At 54.6% G+C, this 20,291-nt stretch overlaps 2 protein-coding genes across 9 annotated transcripts; one reads left to right on the top strand and one right to left on the bottom strand.

The window, feature by feature from the left end:
• Positions 1-23: 23 nt before the first annotated feature.
• Positions 24-19,378, bottom strand: SH3D21 (SH3 domain containing 21). 6 transcript variants are annotated; one of them, XM_002925162.4, is made up of 17 exons: positions 19,075-19,378; positions 18,755-18,912; positions 18,597-18,660; positions 18,224-18,342; positions 17,916-18,006; positions 17,686-17,741; positions 17,550-17,595; positions 17,293-17,393; positions 17,091-17,177; positions 16,885-16,927; positions 8,577-8,670; positions 8,429-8,481; positions 8,211-8,305; positions 7,176-8,059; positions 7,026-7,089; positions 6,772-6,947; positions 25-1,487 (listed from the first exon to the last, which is right to left on the bottom strand). In XM_002925162.4, the coding sequence occupies exons 1-16, from the start codon at positions 19,076-19,078 to the stop codon at positions 6,876-6,878; spliced, it is 2,031 nt and encodes a 676-aa protein (XP_002925208.2). In that variant the 5' UTR covers positions 19,079-19,378; the 3' UTR covers positions 25-1,487; positions 6,772-6,875. The 6 variants fall into 6 exon arrangements, with proteins under 6 accessions (XP_034505143.1, XP_034505129.1, XP_034505150.1 ...); XM_034649252.1 differs by lacking the exon at positions 17,916-18,006 and having other exon boundaries at positions 24-1,487; positions 18,755-19,134; XM_034649238.1 differs by lacking the exon at positions 18,597-18,660 and having other exon boundaries at positions 24-1,487; positions 18,755-19,134.
• EVA1B (eva-1 homolog B) lies at positions 4,490-6,011 on the top strand. Of its 3 annotated transcripts, none has more exons than XM_034649279.1 (3): positions 4,490-4,572; positions 5,007-5,079; positions 5,307-6,011. In XM_034649279.1, exons 2-3 carry the CDS (start codon positions 5,013-5,015, stop codon positions 5,735-5,737), a joined length of 498 nt encoding a protein of 165 aa, XP_034505170.1. In that variant the 5' UTR covers positions 4,490-4,572; positions 5,007-5,012; the 3' UTR covers positions 5,738-6,011. The 3 variants fall into 3 exon arrangements, with proteins under 3 accessions (XP_034505170.1, XP_034505165.1, XP_002925203.2); XM_034649274.1 differs by having other exon boundaries at positions 4,977-5,079; XM_002925157.4 differs by lacking the exon at positions 4,490-4,572 and having other exon boundaries at positions 4,581-5,079.
• Positions 19,379-20,291: the final 913 nt, after the last annotated feature.

Genomic DNA, 20,291 nt, shown 5'->3' with positions numbered 1-20,291 from the left:
CCCCCCCCCCCCCACCCGCTTCCTGGCCTCCCTGCTCCTACCCTTCCCCTACAACCGCCCAGGGGCCACAGGGCAGCCAGAATGAGCCTTTACATGCCCCGTTTTGTCCCTCTCCTGCTTACGCACTTCTGATGGCTTCTGTCCCATACAGAGTAACGTCCAGAGTAACGTCTGTGGTTTGGAAAGGTCCACAAACAGAGCTCTACACCTGGCCTCCTCTCTAACTTGTGGGCCCCCCACCCCTCCTCACTCCCTGTGCCAGCCACACTGGGCTCCTTGCTGATCCTGAGGGAGCCGAGCAGTCTTCCACCTCAGGACCTTTGCCCGGCCTATTATTTCTGGAAGGCTCTTCCCCCAGATTATTTGCATGGCTCTGCTCAAAATGTCACCTTAGAGAGGCTGTCCCTGAACACCCGGCCTTCTCTAACCCCTTAAGGTTTCCGCTTTATGTTTCTTCATTGTGCTTATCACAGCCTGGTATGATAGCATATGTCCGATTATTGATTCTATCCACCTTCCCAACTCCGATGCTGAGCTCCGTGAGGGCCGGCCTCTTTTCTGTGTGTCCGTGTGTGTGTGGGGGGGGGTGTCAGAATGAGGGGGGTGCTGCTGGCATTGAGAGGGTGGGGCCAGAGACAGCCCCACAAGGACGGCAGATCCTACATCCTGCACGACAGGAGTGGAAATGTGTTTACAATGACCAGAGCCAAGAATCCAACTGCCTTTTATACATAAACACAAAGGACTGGTGGATATAACGTCCGCCGACTCTTTGGGGAACGCGACTACTGTGTAAAGTGGAGGGAATCTGGACTTTGTGTCGTTCAGAACTTTACCAAGAGCTCCTCCCCGTTTCCGACACTGTCACGAGCGCAAGGTCCCAGCGCCAGTCTGCACTCGGAGCTGCCACGTTCCCAGTGAGTGAACACATCACAAAAGCATACCATTACCTTTTATTTCTTCACATTTTTAATTAGATATGGAGGTGGGTATTTTAGCCACAAATTTAACTTCAGGAGCATGAAAGGATCAATACAGAGTATCACAAAGAGGCAGCTTTGGGTCTGACTGCGTGGGGAGCCATGACCTAGAACCGCCCCGTGGAAGACAAGTTCCAATCCAGGCCCCACCCCTTACATCCGAGGCGACCACACATCCAGGCTTCACCTGAGCCGTACTTTCCTCCTCGTTAGATGGGAGTCCCGCTACGAACCGCACAGGGTTACTGGAAGGATCTGAAGGGGAAGCGCACGTAGCATTTAGCCAAGTGAGTACCAAGGGCCAGGACGGCACTCCGTATCCCCAACTCTTAACTGTTTACTCTGCAAATGTCACTGTGCCCTCTTTCCAGCAGCTGTCCCAGGGCTGAGGGGCATTCAAGGAAGCCATGAGTGGGTCACCTTCTTCCCTCCATCTAAGACCTAGTCAGCCCCTGAACTCCTCCGTGGGGAGGCCCCAGTGTCAGGAACAGACCCGCAGCTTGGCCACTGAGGAAGGGAGCAGAGCTGGGTTTTGCACTGGGCCCTGAATATGCCAGCCCCCCCGAGAACCCTCCCAGAGGTTCTGGATGCCTCAGCCTCCTGACCTCCCATCGAGACCTGTCTCAATTTCCTTCATTAAAAAAGGCCTGTCTTTCCCGAGTTTCATCTTAGGGTCACTCTCTGTGCCTCCCAAGGTGACAAATCTCTGTAGTCTCACAGGCTGATGGGAGAGCAGAGAAGCAGCCAACCAGTGGGCAGGTGGACGGGTGGCAGGTCGGTCATAGGCCGGCAGACAGGGAGGAAATCAGCAGGTGGAGAGATGGGATGCAAGCCAGGCAGGCCAGTGAGAGCTATGCAGAGATCCCAGCCAGCACAACCGGAAGCAGGTGGCTGGGCTACCTACAGACTGGCTGGCGGCAGAGCAGGCCGAGCCAGGCAGGCAGAAAAGCAGATAGGCAGGTGGTCAGGCAGCCATGAGGGCTGGGGGACCGCCCACCTGGGCCAAAGGCACATACTCCAGGGCCTCCAGGAGTAGCCCTCAGCCTCTTTGGAACCTTCCAGGGCAAGGCTGCTACTCCTCCCACCCAGCCTAGCTTGGCCGCATGCATCCCCCTAGGGGAAGGCGACAGTCTGGGTACCACCATGTGTCCCTGTGCCTGAAGGGACCAGAAAGCATCTCCAGCCCCACTCTGCTCAGCATGGCCCCCCCTTCACCGGGGCTGAGTCACACCTGACCCTCTCCAAATACACATGTCACACACCAAGGCACAGACCTGGGTCAGCAGGTTAGCAATACCCAGACAGGTGCATAGCACGGCAGCAGCCAAACCCGATACAAAAGCTCGTCTGCTCTCGCGAGTACAGAGAAGTGCGCCTGGGGCCCCTCGGGAAGCGCAGGTCTGCGCCCTGCGAACCGAGAACACCCTCCAGACACAAGGGAGCTCAGAGCACAGCGGCAGCACACACCGAGGTCCGCGTGGAGGGAAGGCATTCAGGGAACCCACGCGCCCACGCAAACCCACGGAAACCACAGCCCGTGGCTAGCTTCTGGCCTCCTGTTCACCTCTCAGCGCAGGGCAAGGGGCCCATCGCGTCTCACCCCAGCCGGCTCTTCCTCCGCTCCACGGGAGTCTCCAGACCCCGCCTCCACCTGCATGAGCACCGCGAGGTTGAGCAGCCCCAGTTCGGCTTCGGCGGCTTCTCCCCCCTTCTCTGTCCCGAAGATGACCTCACCCACTCCCGGGGGTTCCCTCCATCTTACGCGTCCAGCCGGGACTCCTCCCGGGGTCCCCTGCCCCGCACTGCCCCTTGGGTATCAAATGCACATCTCTACCCATCTCAAAGGAAACCCTGACCTCCCCCAACCCGCACCCCACATACGCTTCCCTTAGGTGCTCAGGCCCCGCGTCAAGCGGGGGTCCTCCATCCTCTTTCCCTCCCAGCCACGGGCAAGGCGGGAGTTGTGGACGCGTCGGAAGGTGACCCTGCCCCACCTGNAGCTGCCCCGAGCCCCCACCCCCCAGACTCTCGGGGTTCCCCAGCAGGCGGAGAGTACCGTCCAAACTCTCCCGCGGGCCCCCGACGCCCCTCCCCTGCACTGGGGAGAGAGGCGCCCCAAGGCCGGGCGCCTGCCCTCACTCCCCCGCCCCAGCCGGGCTTGGCAGGATCCGGGGTCACCTCCCCGGCCCCCTTGAGGGCGGCCTGCGGGTGTGCGCCATCACCCCCCGAGGCTACCTTCTTCGGGGCATGTTTGTCTCCGCGCCCTGGACTGGGCCTCATGAGGGCAGGGGTTTGGAGCCCCCACTCCCAGGAGGTCCTAGGCAGGCAGCATCTGCTGACCAGCGGCTGGCTGGGTTCACGGGCTGCGGCACCCGCCCCACACAAATGCTCAGGCCAATACAACGCGGAGATAGACACACAAATACACAGATAGAGGCGGAAATGCCTCCACACACGCTCACGAAGCAGACTCGAAAGCCACGGAGACCCCCAGGAGTCCTTTCCCACCCCCGTCTGTCCCGTCTCCACCTAGCTCTGCCCTCTGCTTGAACCCCGTCTCAGGACTGGGAGTGGGGGGTCTCCAGCCTGGACTCACAGGGGGGGTCACAGGCCCACAGGCCGCAGGCCGCGCCTTCAGCTATGTCTGCGATTTCCTCTCCCCCTTCTTTCCCTCCTCCTCTCTGAGGCTCCCGCCAAGAAGGCCTCCCCCTCACCCAAGCCCCAGCACAGGAAGGGGGGCCCAGAAGGGGGGGCCGAGAGCCTGAGCCGAAGAAGACCCAGGCCGCGCACAAAGATCACGCAACACACTGCGCGCACAAGCCGGAGCCCAGGTGGAAAGGGATGCGTGCGCACCGGCAGGTTTAGCCCGAGAGAACGCATCTCGGCCGCAGGCCCTGGTGCAGAAGAGCACGGGGCCCCGCAGAAGTTCCAGGCTGGGTTCTGCAAGGCTGGCCTGCTCCCGGCTCTAAGCTCCAGTCCAGTATTCATTAACCCTGTGTGACAAGAGCTCTGCCAGCTGGACACGCTCTCCCAGCCTGAGCCCTGCGAGGAGGGGACGAGAGCCCCCTCTTGTAAACGGACCATCTGGGGGAGGGCTGGAGAAGAGGGGCAGTCTTCCCTGGGTGAGGGGGCCTCCTGGGAGGAAGAGCAGAGAAGGGGTTAAGAGCCCCGGGCTCTGGGGCAGAGAGCAGTGGGTTCACATCCTGACCATTTGGTCAAGTTATTCAATCTCTCCGCGACTCAGTTTACCTATCTGCCAAGGGCTACAATGGTACTCACTTTATAGGGCTGTTAGAATTAAATGACAGAATATTACAAAGGGCGCGCACACACACACACGCACACACACAGACTGCCTGGCACCTAGGCAGAACTTCATCCTTATTATTATTTTTGTTATTAGTAGCTTGGGGGCGGGACCCTGCCACCGGCCTCCCCAGCGGTTTCCTGTGGGAGAGCAGACGGCCCCGCCGGCCTCGCTCCCCCTCCTCCCAGTCTCTCGNGAACCGGACGGGGCGGGCGCGGCCGGGTCCCGGGTGTATGCGGCCGCCGGACGCGCCGGGGCCGGCAGCGGGGAAGCGGGGCGCTGACGGTGAGTGAGCCCGGGCCTCCGGGCCGGTGGATCCCGGCGGGACGCGCAGGATGGGAGAGGGAGGCGGCTTCCCCTCCCCGGAGCCCGCCCTGCGAGTGGGGAAGGCACTCGCCTCTCGCGCCTCCATCCCACAACCGGGACGGCGAAACCGGGCGTCATGTGGGGACCCCACCAGGGGGCGGAGCCTCCTGCGGCCCACTTCCCTGACCTCTCAAGTTGGAGGGGCGTCTGCGTCCAGGGAAAGGATCCCCCAGGCAGGGCCCGGGTCTGTAGCAAAGTTAGGGAGCTGCTCACTCCAAGGTGGACCCTGGGGCTGCTCTTCCAGCGAGGGGAGCTACCAGAGGAAGCGGGGTCAGGATCAGCTGTGGACTGGGAATTGGGACCTGACCTTGCTGACCTCGCAGGCTGACGGGGGGCTGCTCCTCCGCCCCCAGAGCAGCATGGATGCCCCACGGAGGGACATGGAGTTGCTGAGCAACAGCCTGGCGGCCTACGCACACATCCGCGGTGAGGGCGGGCCCCGGGGGGCACGGGCCTCTCCCTGCCCCTCCGAGGCCCCACTCCACCCCTTCCCTCCCCACCTCCCTGCCCAATGGCGGCTAACCAATGTCTTTCAAAGAAGGAGTACTGCCCTTGCCCCCCAAACTTAGAACCTGGAGTCCTTCCGAAATCGAGTAACTCCCACCCGCCAGGGAGCCAGGGCTCCTCCATGACTTCTGCCCTCTGACCCCCAGCTAACCCCGAGAGCTTTGGCCTCTACTTCGTGCTGGGAGTCTGTTTTGGCCTGCTGCTAACGCTGTGCCTACTAGTCATCAGTATCTCCTGTGCGCCCCGCCCGCGGCCCCGGGCCCCTGCTCCGCGCCGGGACCCCCGCAGCAGCACTCTGGAGCCCGAGGACGACGACGACGACGACGACGACACGGTGACGCGGCTGGGCCCCGACGACACGCTGCCGGGCCCAGAGCTGACCACGGAGCCGGACGGGCCGCTGAGCGTCAACGTCTTCACGTCGGCGGAAGAGCTGGAGCGGGCGCAGCGCCTGGAGGAGCGGGAACGGATCCTGAGGGAGATTTGGCGCACCGGGCAGCCAGACCTGCTAGGCACTGGCACTCTGGGGCCCAGCCCCACGGCCACAGGCACCCTGGGTCGAATGCACTATTACTGACGGGCCCCTTCCGGCTGCCAGGAGCTCTGCGTACTGGACATGTGCATGAACTCACAGATGCCCCAGGACACTGGGACTGCCCCTGCCCACGGTGCTATGGAGGCCCCGCCCCCACGGCTCCCCCAGTGCTATTGGGCCTGGATCCCCACCTTCTGGGGTCCCCAGTCCTGCCAGAAAGCCCGTGGGGGAGGACAGGATACAGGGTCCCCAGCCCCTTTCCTGGGATCGGTTAAGAGATGAAGTGACCAATGAAAACTGCATTCTCAGCGACTCAGTCTCCCTCTGTTACTTCTGTCCCCAATGTCCTCCAGGTTCCTGCCGTGCAGGGGGCCCCCGGTTGAGACCCCACTCGACTCTTTTAACCAGGCTGACCACCTCCATCAACCCACCCAACACCTCAGCATACGTGCTCGCATTCAGTTAACAGGCTGAAAAAACACTCACTCCACCACCTCACAGCCTCACGCATAGAACAAGTTATCACTCGCACTCCGTCCTCACAAATGCATTCCTTCCCCGCGAAGGCCTGGGCGCACTTTGCCCCCGTTTCTACAAAAGCTCTGGGCTCCTGCCTCATTGCAATCGCGCGCGCACACACACACACGCGCGCGCCCGGGCCCGGGCCCCTGCCCTTGACGCTAAGGCACTCTTAGCCCGTATTAACCGTGCGTGCCTGAGCGCGGCTACGGAGTTCGTGTCCGAGAAGAGGCGCGTCCCAGCGAGTCCTTCCGAGCGGACTGTGGGCCAACTGGGAGGGGTCCCGGCCCGAGAGCCCGCCCGCCCACCTCCTCTGGCGCACAGCTGGATTCCGGAATCCGGGCCCGCGGGCTGAGCCCGACCCCGCCTGGGCCCCTCCTGCCGGCCATTTCTCCAGCACCCGGCAGACGACCGAAGGAGACACCCCCCACCCGCCCCCTCCATCCGGTGGATAAAAATAGCCTCGCGCAGGCCTTGGGAACGGTAATGGGAGCCACATGTTGGCCAGATGTGCCCGGGAGAGACCGCCAGGAATGCGGAGGGCCCGGAGCGCGTACACTGCAGTTTACTTTCTGGCGTTTTCAAAGTCGTGTGCAAGGACGTGGGTGGCCGGAGCCTGACTTGCCCCCAGGTCCCGCCGTAGTCCCTGCCGGGCCCATCCTCAGTGCGTCTGCGTCTGCGCGTGGATGGAGCCCGGGGTCCGGGACTCCTGAGTCCCCTGCTTCATCTGCACCTAGTCGGGACAGAGAGTCAGGACAGGCCGTCAGGGGAGGGCCAGCCTCCAGCCCCCTGGGATCCGCACCCCACCCACCTCCAGCAACAGGCGCTTCTCCTTCTCGCTCTTCAGCTCCTCCCAGATGTCGGTCAGCTTCCTCCTGCGGACGGGAGGCCGAGGGGGAGGGGTGGGCTGGGCAGGCTCAGAGCCCCCACCCCCCTCCCTCCCGTCCTCGCCCCCACTTACTCCAGCTGCACCCCCATCCGCTCCAGCGACCTCCTTAAAGTCTCCATCTCGTCCTGTAGCCTCATGATATCGCCTCTGTCACTTTTACTATCCGCGAGATTTTGCGGGACCAGGGAAAGTAGGGTGGGAGTCTCTTGGTCTGGAATCGACTTGATAGAATGATTCTTTTGAGCAGAGGCTACCTCTTTGGGGGACACCTGCTCTTTGGGGGGCACCTCCTCTTTGGGGAGTGCTGCCTCTTCTGGGGTGCCCTCATGCTTCCCAGGTGCCTCCTTGAGGAGGGTTGCAGCCTTCTCCACGGCAGGCATGGACCCTGGCTTGGACTCAGACTGGAATGGGGAGCTGTCCCTCTGATCCAGAAGGTGTGCTGTCATGCAGAGATCGGGCTCCTCTGGCATGTGGACCTCCTGGGATTGGGCCTCACTGGCCACAAGAGACTTGAACTTCGGCAGGGCTTGCTCCGGAGAGAAGTGATGGAACTCAGTGTTGTCTCTAGCGGAGGCCTCTTCAGAGAGCACCTGCTCAGGGGTCAAGACCTTTTCTAGGGTGGGCGCCTCATCCCCAGAAGGGACCATCTTTGGGCCAAGGACTTCATCCTCTGGTGGGACTTCTGGGGCAGGGGCCTCATCCACAGAAATGAGGCTGTCTGGGCTGGGGGCCTTGTCTAGAGTCAGGCTGTCCTGTGGGGTGGGGTTCTCTAGGACTGGGGCCTTGAACTCTAGAGTCAGGGCCCCCTCTGAGATGGGGACCTTATCCGGAGTCAGGGTTTCCTCTGGAGTGGGGGCCTTATCCGGAGACAGAGTCTTCTCTGGGCTGGGGGTCTTGTCCAGAGTGGGGGTTTTATTCACAGGAGAAGCCTTGGCCAGGCTGTTCTGCTCTTCCTCCTGTGGTGATGGGGGTGAGGTCTCAGCAGAGGGATGGGTACCTTGACAGTTTGAGTCAGGTTCCCGTTGGCCTGGGATCCTTCACCCTTCACAACCGTACTCCTGGGAACCAAATTCTGCCCTGTAGTCCCAGTGTCTCAGGGCCTCTTACCTGACTGGTTGCCGAGCGCTGCCGGGAAGCCTGGGTTTTTGATCCCTTTCTCCCAGGGTGGCCTGCACCCCCGCTGAGGAAGCTGCCACCAGAGCCTATGAGAGCAGAACCTCAGGGAGCCTGGCTACTCTGACCCAGAGTCTCCCCCCATCTCTCTCCTTCAGCACAGCCAACTCTATCCTTGTCCCCCATTCTTTCCCCACTGGAGGGAGACCTACCCGAGTCTCGGGAGGGGCGCTTCTGACTGTCTCCGCTGGGTGTCCAAGAAGGCCTGGAACATATCCCCATCAGACCAGGAGGTGGGGGACAGGGAACAGCATTTCCTTTGTACCCTCCTCCTTCCCCCACCCCCACCCTGCTCCTTACTTGGCTTTGCTGGGCCCAGTGGGGGCTGTCACCAGCTTCCTGACTGTAGGGAGGGCCGATTTGGGCATCATCTTTTTTGGTTCCTTAATAGGAGCTGGGAGGGGAGAAGGGACACTCCCTTGTCTATCCATCCAACAGTTGCTGGCCCTGTCCTCTGCATAGGGGACTAGGGACAGGAGATGAACATTTGACTCTGCCTCTTCAGAACTCTAGGGAAGTCGACCACCCTCATGCCACGTGAGCATAGGGAACTGTGGGAGCAACCGAAGGGACACCTAGCAGGAGACAGTTGTCAGGGAAGGCTTTGGAAACTGGCTCATATCCTGCCAGTTTTTTATCCATACTTTTTTTAAAAAGTAATCTCTGTGCCCAACATGTGTCTCAAACTCACAACCCCGAGACCAAGAGTTGCACGCTCTACGGACTGAGCCAGCCAAGCGCTCCTATCCATACTTTTCTATGACCTGTCCCCTGCTCAGTGCGCATGACTGCCTCCCTGGTTCAGACTTCATAGTTTTCCAAGGCCACAGCAATAACCTTCCCCAATCCAATCCACCCTCCCTAGAACTCCTTGGTCTTCTCTCTCTCATTTACTCCCTAAGAGATCTCACCTAGTTTTATGGGTTTAATCAGCATCAATAGGCCAATGACTCCCACATTTTCATCTCTAGCCCCTGAATTCCAGATTCCTATCCAATCGTCCTGTTTCCAGTTGGGGAGCTAACCGGCATCACACACACAGCATATCCAAAACTGAGCTCTCACTTCCCATCCCCCAAAGCTGCCTCTTTCCCAGTGTTCCCCACCTCACCCACTTACCCACTCGCTCAGATGACAAAATGAGTCATCCTTGACCTCTTTCATTCCCTTATGCTGCACTTCCAAACCAGCAGTCTATCCTGATTGCTCCACCTTCACAACAGGTCCTGAACGCAACCACTTGTCACCACCAGTGCCATCAAGCACTCGAGACCAAGATGCCACCATCTTCACCTGGACGAGGGCCGCAGCCCTCGACCTGCCTACAGCATGTTCCCACAGCAGTCAGAGTGAGCTCGGCTTCCACTGGGGAAGCAGACAGAAGCAGTAGAATATATCGTGTGTGAGAGAGTTCTTGGGTGTTACTGAGGAAGGATAAGCAGGGGAATGTCAATTTTAGATGGGGTGCTCAGAGAAGGCCGTGCTGAGAGGTGACATCAGAGTGAACAGTCACACGGGGTGACGTTCAAATTTGTGGACACACGAGCAGCCACTCCGGCCTAGGCACGCACACCTGCTGGCGTTTAAACACACACACACACACACACACACACACACACACACGGTATCACGCGCAGACATGCACATGAGTCCCCTGATGGCTCTGATGTCCTGCTCCGCTCCGCGCCGGCTGTGTGAGGACCTGGCTGTGTCATTTAACTGCCCTGTGCTCTGGTACCCTCATTCGTAAAGCCCGGGGAATGACAGTATACACCTGGTAGGGCTACTGTGAGGTCTGAGGGACCTCACCGTGGGAGATGCTGGAAGAGTCTGGGGCATAGAGTCAAAGCTCAGGAAATGTTCACTATGACTTCAGCTTCTCGTCCTTGGGCTGACTGGGGGCTCGGTATGGCCCTCCCACTAGACAGCAAGTCTATCCTCTGGAAGATACAATTTTGAGGCACTGTTGGATCTCAAAGAAGTGGGGGAGGCCCACAGAAAAGGGAGGCGCTGAAGCCAGAAAGGTAGCAGGAGGGCCACAATCCTGTGGCTCCTGAGCCTGGACTGTGATAAGGATCCCGTACCCAGGGTGCGCCCCTCAACCCCCCACAGGCCCCAAGTGTGGCAGCTACGTGGCAGGGCCACCCCTGCACACCCCTTTCTTCTAGAGGGCTCTGGTGGTCTCTGGTGGTTGGTGCCCTTTGGCTCTCGGGGGAAGTAGACCCAAGTCCTCTCTGGAAGAAGTCTTCTCCTCCTGAGGCGGGAACTCCCTCAGGCTGGGATCAAGTCCTGCGCTCACACACAGAGATCACAAAGCACGACGCGGGAAGGCAGGCGAATGGGAATCAGCAGACATGACGCACGGCAGAGATGGAATTGTCAGAGAACATAGCTGTGCCACAGGAGCATGCAACAAAGGGACCATTGGAATAAACAGGCAAATCTGGGGGGAGGGGGAAGAAAACTGAGCGACTAGGGATAAAAAATAGCATTCTTGAAATAAATCAAATGCAATATACATTAAATAGCAGGTAAAACACAGCCAAAAAGCCAGAGAGAGAACTAGTAAGCTGGAAGCATAGTGAGACAAGGAGCAGAACATTTGAAAGCAGTGGTAAAAAGAACGGAAAATGAAAGGGGGTTTGGCTACAGCTGAATGACGCGGTAGGCAAATCCTCACCTCACAAGGCAACTAGAAAGCTGAACAAAGCCACCATTTCCGTGTTCTGGAAATTGACCGAAGGCATAAGATAACCTGAGACGCATTTCCGCTTGATGGCATCCTGGCCCGCGCCTGCCCCCATCCGTGCCCCTGCCCCCGCCAGCCTGGTCTATGCAGACTGCTCTGCAGCATAGGGCCAGCTGCAAGGACCGGCAGCTTCACTGCCACAGTGGAAGGGAGGTCACTCAATCTGGGGGGATGTAGCCTTGGAATTGGCACTGGTTTCATAGCTAGGACACGAAATGCACGAGCAAATGAGACTTCCTTCAGATGTAAAACTTTCGTGCATTAAAGGACAGCAGAAAGAAAGTAAAAAGACAATAGGATGGGAGAAAATATTTCCAAAGTCTGTGCCTGAAAAAGGACATTTCTCAAGATCTATAAAAAAACTCTAGAAGTCAATAGTCAAAAGTCAAATAACCCAATCAAAAAATAGGCCAAAGATCCAAATAGACATTTCTCTGAAAGATACACAAACTGGCAATAAACCTATGAAAAGATGCTCAACGTTGACATGGGCAGAGGAAGGTGGAGCAGAGCCCTGAGATGCCAGCACACACTGACGAGGATGGTTATAATTAAAAAGAGAGGAACAAACGTCGTGAGGATGTGGAAATGGTAGAACCGTCATGCATTGCTGGTGAAAACAGTGTGACAGTTCGTCCCAAAGCTAAACACAGAGCAGTCACAGCACCCAGAAACCCCTTTCCTAGGCATACACCCGAGAGAAATGGAAACAGGTCAACACAAAAACTTGTACACAAATGTCCATACCCCAAAAAGTAAAAACAACCCAATGTCCACCTGCAAACAGATGGATAGAATGTCATAATTCACACAACGGAATATTATTGAGCAATGAAAAGGAATGAAATACAACACCTATTAGAAAATGGATGAACTTGAAAACATAAGGTATAACAGAAAAGGTTTTTCTCCGGGTCATGAGATGGAGCCTCGCATGGGGCTCCATGCTGGGCGTGGTGCCCGCTTGGGATGCTTTCTCTCTCTCTCCCTCTGCCCCTTCTTTCTCTCTCTTCCTCGCTCTAAAAAAAGTTTTCTTTTAAGTATTTGAATACATTAACTCTCTGATGAGACTGAACAAGAAAAAAGAGGAAAAAATAATTATGAGAAATGAAAAAAAGACTAAGTGCAGATATAGATTATAAGAGAATATTATGAATAGGGGCGCCTGGGTGGCACAGCGGTTAGGCGTCTGCCTTCGGCTCAGGGCGTGATCCCGGCGTTATGGGATTGAGCCCCACATCAGGCTCCTCTGCTATGAGCCTGCTTCTTCCTCTCCCACTCCCCCTGCTTGTGTTCCCTCTCTCGCTGGCTGTCTCTATCTCTGTCAAATAAATAAAAATAAAATCTTTAAAAAAAAAAAAAAAAGAGAATATTATGAATAACTACACAAATAATTAGAAAACACTGATGAAATGGTAACTACAAATACAACTCATTAGGGAGCCCAGCGGGCTCAGTCAGTGGGACATGAGACTCCTGATCTCAGGGTTGTGAATTTGAGCCCCACGCTGGGTGTAGAGATTACTTTAAAAACCAAATAATTAAAAAAATAAAAATGAAAATAAAACTGATGCAAGAATTTTAGATCTCTGGCCAGCCATGGTTACCCAGGGACCAGGAGACTGTTCCAAGGTGAAGCCAACTGAACAGCAGTTGTAAAGGGGTCTTTGCAAATGTAATCAAGTTAAAAGGAGGTCACACTCTATCAGGGCCCTAAACCAATGACTGGTGACCTTATTAGAAGAGGAAAATTTGGACACACATACAGTGCAGACCACAATGTGAAGACAGGCAGAGAAGAGTGGTAGATATATCCGTAAGCCAAGGATTGCCAGCGACTACCAGAAACTAAAGACAAGGAAAGAGATGCTTCCCCTAGACTCTTCACAGAAAACACAGCTATGCCGACTCTTGATTTCAGATTTCCAGCACCCAAAACGATGAGAGATTAAATTTCTGTTCATTTAAGCCAAACAAAACAAAAAACAAAACAAAGAAGAGAAAAAGAATTTCAGCCAAATATTAAAGAAATTAAAAAAAAAAAAAAGGAGAAAAGAAATTGAAGTAGTTAAAAATCTTCCCAAGAGTCGTACACTCCGTGGGCTGAGCCAGCCACGCGCCCCTGAACGATTCCCATCTCTTTAGGACCTACCAGATAATTAAAAAACAAAATGTATACCCCTTAACTCATTTATGGGGCCAGTATAATATTCATAATCAGAGGACAGTAAAATAAATGCAAAAATCTTAAGAAAAACTGGAAAAATATTCCAACAGTATATGAAAAGATAATAAAACCATGATCAATTTGAATTTAACCCAAGAATGCAAGGGTGGTTTAATATTAGAAAATTCTACAAATGTCATTTATCACATTAACAGATTAAAGGAGAAAACCAAGGGAAATCATTTCAAAAGGTTCATATAAACAATCTGAAAAAATTCAGCACACACTCTTGATAAAAATTCTAAATAAACTAGAAATAGAAAGGCCCTTTCTTAATCTGACAAAAAATGTATCTAAGAAAGGATCTAGGGGCACCAGGGTGGCTCAGTCAGTTAACTGTCTGCCATCGGCTCAGGTCAGGATCTCAGGTTCCTGGGATCGAGCCCCATGTCGGGCTCCCTGCTCAGCAGGGAGTCTGCTTCTCCCTCTCTCCACTCATGCTCTCTCCCCCCTCTCTCTGTCTCTCTCAAATACATAAATAAAATCATTTAAAAAAAAATATCTAAGTAAGTCTCACTGTTAAAGAAGAAAAGGTGGAAACATTCCACTTAATATCAGGAACATGGTAATGATGTTGGTAATGATGTTGCCATGGTAATGACAACTTCTATCAATAGTGTGTTGAGCCCCTAGCCACTATAGAAAAATAAGAAAATAAAATGAAAAGACATAAAAAGTGGAAAAGATAGAGCAAAACTGTCCTTAGCCACAGATGACATGACTGTCTTCATAGAAACCTTATCAAGAAGCTAAAGATAGGGGCAGCTGGCCGGCAGAGTTGGTTAAGCATCTCACTCTTGGTTTCAGCTCAGATCATGATATCGAGCCCCACATTGGGTTCCACATTCAGCATGGAGTCTGCTTGAGATTCTCTCTCCATCTCCCTCTGTCCCTCCCACCCGTGCTCTCTCTCTGAAATAAATAAATAAATCTTAAAAAGTTGGGCGGGGTGCGTGCCTGGCTGGCTCAGTTGGTTAAGCGTCTGCCTTCGGCTCAGGTCATGATCCCGGAGTCCTGGAACCCAGCTCCACGTTGGGCTGACTCCCTGCTCAGTGGGGAGTCTGCTTCTCCCTCTGCCCCTCACCCTGCTCATGCTCTCTCTTGCTCTCTCGCTCTCTCTCAAATAAATAAAAATTTTTAAAGGCTTGGGGCGCCTGGGTAGCGCAGTCATTAAGCGTCTGCCTTCGGCTCAGGGCGTGATCCCGGCATTCCGGGATGAGTCCCACATCGGGCTCCTCCCCTGGGAGCCTGCTTCTTCCTCTCCCGCTCCCCTGCTGTGTTCCCTCTCTCCCTGGCTGTCTCTCTGTCACATAAATAAATAAAATCTTAAAAAAAATTTTTTTTAAAGTTTATTTATTTATGTGACAGAGAGAGCACAAGGAGGGGGAATGGCAGGCAGAGGGAGAGGGAGAAGCAGGGTCCCCACTGAGCAAGGACACTGATGAGGGGTTTGATCCCGCGACCCTGGGACTGAAGGCAGATGCTTAACCACTGAACCACCAGGCGCCCCTCAAATAAATAAAATTTTTAAAGAAGTATCTACAGATAAATTATTAGAAATAATCAGTTTTTAATACCATGACTGGCTATAAAATCAATATACAAAAATCAATGCATTTCTATATTCCTGAAATAAACAGAAGGATATTTTTAAATAAAATTTAACAAATTATTTATTTATTTTTTAAGATTTTATTTTTAAGTAATCTTTACACCCAACACGGGGCTTGAACTTACAACCCCGAGATCAAGAGTGGCACGCTCCACCAATGGAGCCAGCCAGGCGCCCCTATCTAATTTTTTAAAAGACACAAGAAAAAAATCTGAGGTATCTAGAAATAAATTTTGAAAAAGTTGTGTAAAACTCACAAGCAGAAAGTAATATGTGGTGCTGGAACAATTCATTGCCCACATGGAAAAAGGTATGATTGGGTCACTCATTACAAATCAATGCCATTGGGGGGCGCCTGGGTGGCACAGCGGTTAAGCGTCTGCCTTCGGCTCAGGGCGTGATCCTGGCGTCATGGGATCAAGCCCCACATCAGGCTCTTCCGCTATGAGCCTGCTTCTTCCTCTCCCACTCTCCCTGCTTGTGTTCCCTCTCTCGCTGGCTGTCTCTATCTCTGTCAAATAAATAAATAAATAAAATCTTAAAAAAAAAAATCAATGCCATTAAAGATAAAGGCACTTAAAAACAAAAGGCAACACTTTAAAAGTTTTAAGAAAATATAAATGACTTTTTCTGAATTGGAGTAGGAAGGATTTCTTAGACAAGGAAAAACCTGCTAACCATGAAAGATCGATGTCTACACTAAAATTAAGAACTTCTGTTCATCATAGAACGCCATCAGACAAAAATCGATGACAAGCCACAATGAGAGAAAATATTTGTAAGGCATATAACTTGCAAAGGATTGGCATTCAGTATATATAAAGAACTCCAACTAATTATAACTAGGCAGAGAAATGCAAATGAAGTCACAGTGAGATGCTATTTTGTACCTAGGAGATTCACACGCAAAAAAGTAAAATCTGATAAAACCAAGTGTTGACAAGGATTTGGAATAACAGGATCTCCTACACCGATGGAAGAATGTTAAAGTGTACAATCACTTTGAAACCCAACTGACGTTATCTCATAAAAGTTGAAACATTCACATACCCTACAATCTAGATGCCACTCCTAGGATTATATCTCAGAGATGATTGGACCTGCACACCAGAACACAGGCACAGAAATGGTCATGGCAGCAGTATTGGTTGTAACGAAACTAGAAATAATGAAAATGGCTAACATCAGGAGGAGACCAGATACATACATAAACTGTGGTAAATTCCCTACAAGGAATATTATTCAGCAGAGAAAAATTAATGAACTTACATCTAGACACAACATGGATTAATCTTAGAAATATAACGATGATTGGAAACAAAGTCCCAAAGACTGTAAACATGATACCATTCTTATCAAGCTCAAAAACAAGCAAAAATTAATCGGACATTATTTAGGCACATATATAGATAAATAAACTTAAAAATTCAAGGGAATTATAAAAACAAAATTCAGGATAGCGGTTATCTTTTGGGGAGGAGGGTAGGGAGCAGATTGGGAAGGAAAAGAAGCACACAAACCATTAGCAATACTCTAGTTTTCGGGTTTGGTGACAGATCGTGAATGTTCACGGGTCTCCATTATTAAGTTTTAAAGCACATTATGTGCAGTTTTGGCGTGTGTGAAACATTACATTAAAAGATAAGTAAAACATCCCCACAGAACTATTCACTGACACATTTATATGATATGCAAGCAAACACACAACACAGTCTGAAAGACACACATTGACCCATGTTCCTTACAAAATGAAACAAATTTCAACACATTGATAGCCATATTCTCAAAACACACAAAGAAATATGAAAACACACAAACTGACACAGTCCTACACAATGACCCACATATTTACCTACCAGGTCCTTAACCCAGAGAGGCAGCTCCTATGGGACTATAATACTGCACCACTGGGGAGCTGTGGGTGTTCATGGGCAACTGAACTAGTGGGGCCCCAGAGAACAAAATCCCACCCCCAACCCCTGCCCAGATCCCAGGCTTCCCAGGCGTCCTGGGCACCCACCTGATTCCCGAGACACCACTTTCCGTGGGGTCAGCTTCTTGATCTGTGAAGAAGAAAGGTATCGGAATCTGAAGAGTCCCCACATTTCTGGATCCACCCTCATTTAGAGGGAGCCTAAATGTCCACAGAGCACCACCCCCCCAACTTTGTCCACAGTAGCCTGCCCGCCCCCCACGCCCAACCTCAGTGCCTGGCTCCATACTCACTGGGGGTGGGGGGAGCACAAAGTTGTCAGGGAAAACTCCTCTTCTGCCTTGAGATTCTCCTTCCCACCAGCCCTTATCCTCTGTGGTCTGGGAGAACAAGACACCATGGGGAGGTGAGCCAGATCAAGCTCCCTCCTTCCCAGGTCCCACGGCTTCTCATCATGCCCTTCCTGGCCACCTCCCCTGCCCTGTGCTTTCGTACCTTCCTCAGTACTTTCACCTCGTCCCCCCTCCGCAGCGCCAGCTCATCTGGGGCCTCAGGCTGGTAGTCGAACAGGACCCTGTAGATCTCAGGGCGGGAGACTGTGGGAGAGGGAGGGGTCAGTCCGGTGAAGCCAACTCCTCTCCCCAGATCAATCAGGCACTCCCCCCCCATCAGCTTAGTTGGGTGTCCCCCTTCCCCAAGTCAGGTAGGCTTGAAGGAGGGGGTTCCGAGGAACCCTTTGGCTGGGTGCTCACCTGTCCGCAGGTAGTCTGGAGGGCTGTCATAGGTCAGACTGCTCAGCTAGTGGGGGCAGGGGGAGGGAGGAATAAGCTGAGCCCCTACCCCGCCAAGAGGAACTCACCGCAACCAGGCCCACCACACCCAATTTACCTTGGGAGGCCGCTGGGTACCAGGGCTGACTGAAGGCATGTCTGGGTTCCCGAGGCCTGGTGGGGACAGTGAGGTTAGGGGGTGTGCTAATTCAGTTTAGATCATGGGAGAGGTCAAAGGGGTCACAGGGTCAGGATGTGTGGATAACAGGCTCAGGCCACTGGGAGGGTCACTGGAGAATGCAGAGTCTGGTCACAGTTGTTCACGGGGTCACAGGGTGCAGGTCTCACTTGGGGGCCCACTGTCCAGCAACTCCACAAAGTTGGATGGGAAGGCTCCCAGCTGCCCGTTCTTCTTCCCCAGCCACCAGCCGTCCTCAATCTGGGGAGGAGGAGGACGCAGGGCCATCTGGTTCTGCCCCAAGGGTTTCTCGAGGACTCTTCCACCCTTGTTTCTGCCCCGATTCCGCCCGAGGCGTCCCTCCTCCCTTGCTCCCTCACTTTCCCATCTCTGCGTCCCTCACCATCCCCAAGGCCTGCACCCTCTCTTCACACACCCCTCACTCCGCCCAAAGCCTCTCATCACTTCGTCCCCGCACCTCCTTTATCACTTCCACAATCTCCCCAGCTTGCAGCTTCAGCTCGTCTGCCTGCTCCGGGCTGTAGTTGAAGTTCACCTTGCACCATCTTTGGGGGCCCCGAGATTTGGCGGGGCGACCTGGGGTCAGACGAGAGAGACAGAGGCCGCTGGAGCCGTGCGCCCCCAGTCCGCTGAGCTGGGACAGAGGGGGGCCGGGAGCGCCCCTGCAGCAGCTCCAGGCCCCGCCCTAAGGCGGAGCATTGTACCCAAGAACCAATCACAGACGGCGGAGTGCCCGAGCGGCCCCACCCAGAGCCGCGCCCGACACGGCCTGCGGGGGGCGGCCGGAGCCACACAGGCTCGGCGCGCCCGTCCACCCGCGTGGCGCTCACCTCGGCGGCGCGCACAGCGCGGGCTCGGCGCCTCCCCGGCGCCGCACAGAGACTCTGGGATCTCCTGGAAATGAACGCAAGGAGACGGGGGAACAGCTCTCAGCTCCTGGGGGCACGCATTGAGACCCTCCTCCACCCGACCTGCGGCCCGGCCTCACCTGCACCAAGCGCTCGGGAAAGAAACCGCAACGACCCCCCAGCTCTCCGCGCAGCCAGCCCCGTGCGGGCCCCTGGCACACCTGCCGGACCACGTCGCCGGGCGCCAGACTCAGCTCGTCCTCCTTCTGCGCGCGGTATCCGGCCAGGACCAGCACCTCTGCGGGCGGAGGGCGGGGTGGGGGGGCAGCTCAGAAGGGACTGGTCTGGGCACACTGGCTTAGGCGCGAGTCCCGGGCTCCGCATAAAGGACAGCGGGAGAGCGGGGTGGTGGAGCAGGTTTCTGTTGCCTTTTCCGCCACCCCAAACCCTCTGCACATACCCATAGCTTCCGGGTCTCGCTCCAGAGCGGGGCTGGGAGTATAGTGGTGTCCCGCAGGCAGCCGAGTACTGGGCCCGAGTAGGGTGGGACGAGCTGCGTGGTTGTGAAGCAAAGGAGGCGGAGACGCTAGCGGATAGGTCGGCCCCAGGTGCTGGGAGTGGGTGTGGGAGAGGGGGTGGCCCGGCTCAGCAGGTTCGGCCCCCAACCCTGGGGTGAAGACTCCAGGGTCTCTGGCTAGTGCTGGGGCCACAGCTCCCACATGCTCTTCCTGGCCTAGTCACTTAAATTCCAGTCTAGCCGCCTCTCCTTCCTCTCTCTCTCTCTCTCTCTCTCTCTCTCTCTCTCTCTCTCTCTCTCTCGTAGCCGTAGGCCCTGGGGCTCCCACCCACCCCTTTCCCGGTCTACCTTCTCCCCGCTGGCAAGCTTTGAGCTGCAGGGTAAGAGGCGGGAGAGGCACATACCAGGGTGGGGCCCCCAGCAGGCAGCGACTGCTCTGAGGCAGGCCCTGGGTGGAGGGAGTGGCTGCTCTTGTGCGCAAAGACTACTACTGATTCCAAATCTCTGCTTTCCCTGGAAGGCACGTTCTCCCCATAACCCCACCCCAGGTCATAGGAGGAGTGCAAAGACCCCTGCTTCCGGCCATAAAACACATCCAGATTCTCCTTGGGAAAGGGCAAGAGAAAAGGAACTTCAGGAGCTTTTGAGGCTTCTGCTCACAGCCAAGGCCAGAGCCAGCAAGCTGGCCTGAAGTTTAGGGCCCATCTGGTGCCAGTCCCATCCTGGCTGGGCTTTCTGGTAACCTTTCTGCTCAGTGGTGAACACAGAAGGCCCAGCTTGTTATCCACGACCCTTGACCCCTGCCCCACCACTTTGGAAGCCAAAGTCCTTGTCCGTAACACCATAGTGAAAGAATGTGGTTCTCTCAGGGTGTCCAAGGTACAAGACAAGCAAACCCACAAGGGTGGCAATGAGTTATTAGCCAGCAAAGGGTGGCTCAGTCTCCTCCCAGAACAACTGAGCATGGCACCAACGAGGATGGGACTAAGCGACAGGCTGAGGCAGCCCTGACAGGCATTTTGTCTTTCAGTTTCTCTGAAGCTGCTACCGTAGATAGCTCCCCCCCAAACACACACACACACACACACTCTCTCTCTCTCTCTCTAAAGGTGACAATGACCAGAGTCCATTTACATCTGCCTTCTTCATTTATTTTTTTA

The sequence above is a fragment of the Ailuropoda melanoleuca genome, chromosome 2 (genome assembly GCF_002007445.2).
Source record: "Ailuropoda melanoleuca isolate Jingjing chromosome 2, ASM200744v2, whole genome shotgun sequence".
Classification (NCBI taxonomy): Eukaryota; Metazoa; Chordata; class Mammalia; order Carnivora; family Ursidae; genus Ailuropoda; species Ailuropoda melanoleuca.
This window is presented reverse-complemented; position numbering and strand designations above follow the sequence as displayed.

What these genes read in the sequence shown, in the direction of transcription:
- EVA1B (XM_002925157.4), top strand. Translation starts at nt 4,623, where the DNA reads ATGGGAGAGGGAGGCGGCTTCCCCTCCCCGGAGCCCGCCCTGCGAGTG. An exon ending in GGCCTACGCACACATCCGCG is followed by an intron (nt 5,080 to 5,306) that starts GTGAGGGCGGGC and finishes TCTGACCCCCAG; the next exon opens with CTAACCCCGAGAGCTTTGGC.
- SH3D21 (XM_034649238.1), bottom strand. Translation starts at nt 18,998, where the DNA reads ATGCGGAGCCCGGGACTCGCGCCTAAGCCAGTGTGCCCAGACCAGTCC. An exon ending in TCCAGACTACCTGCGGACAG is followed by an intron (nt 17,394 to 17,549) that starts GTGAGCACCCAG and finishes CCTCTCCCACAG; the next exon opens with TCTCCCGCCCTGAGATCTAC. An exon ending in ACTGGGCCCAGCAAAGCCAA is followed by an intron (nt 8,482 to 8,576) that starts GTAAGGAGCAGG and finishes GATATGTTCCAG; the next exon opens with GCCTTCTTGGACACCCAGCG.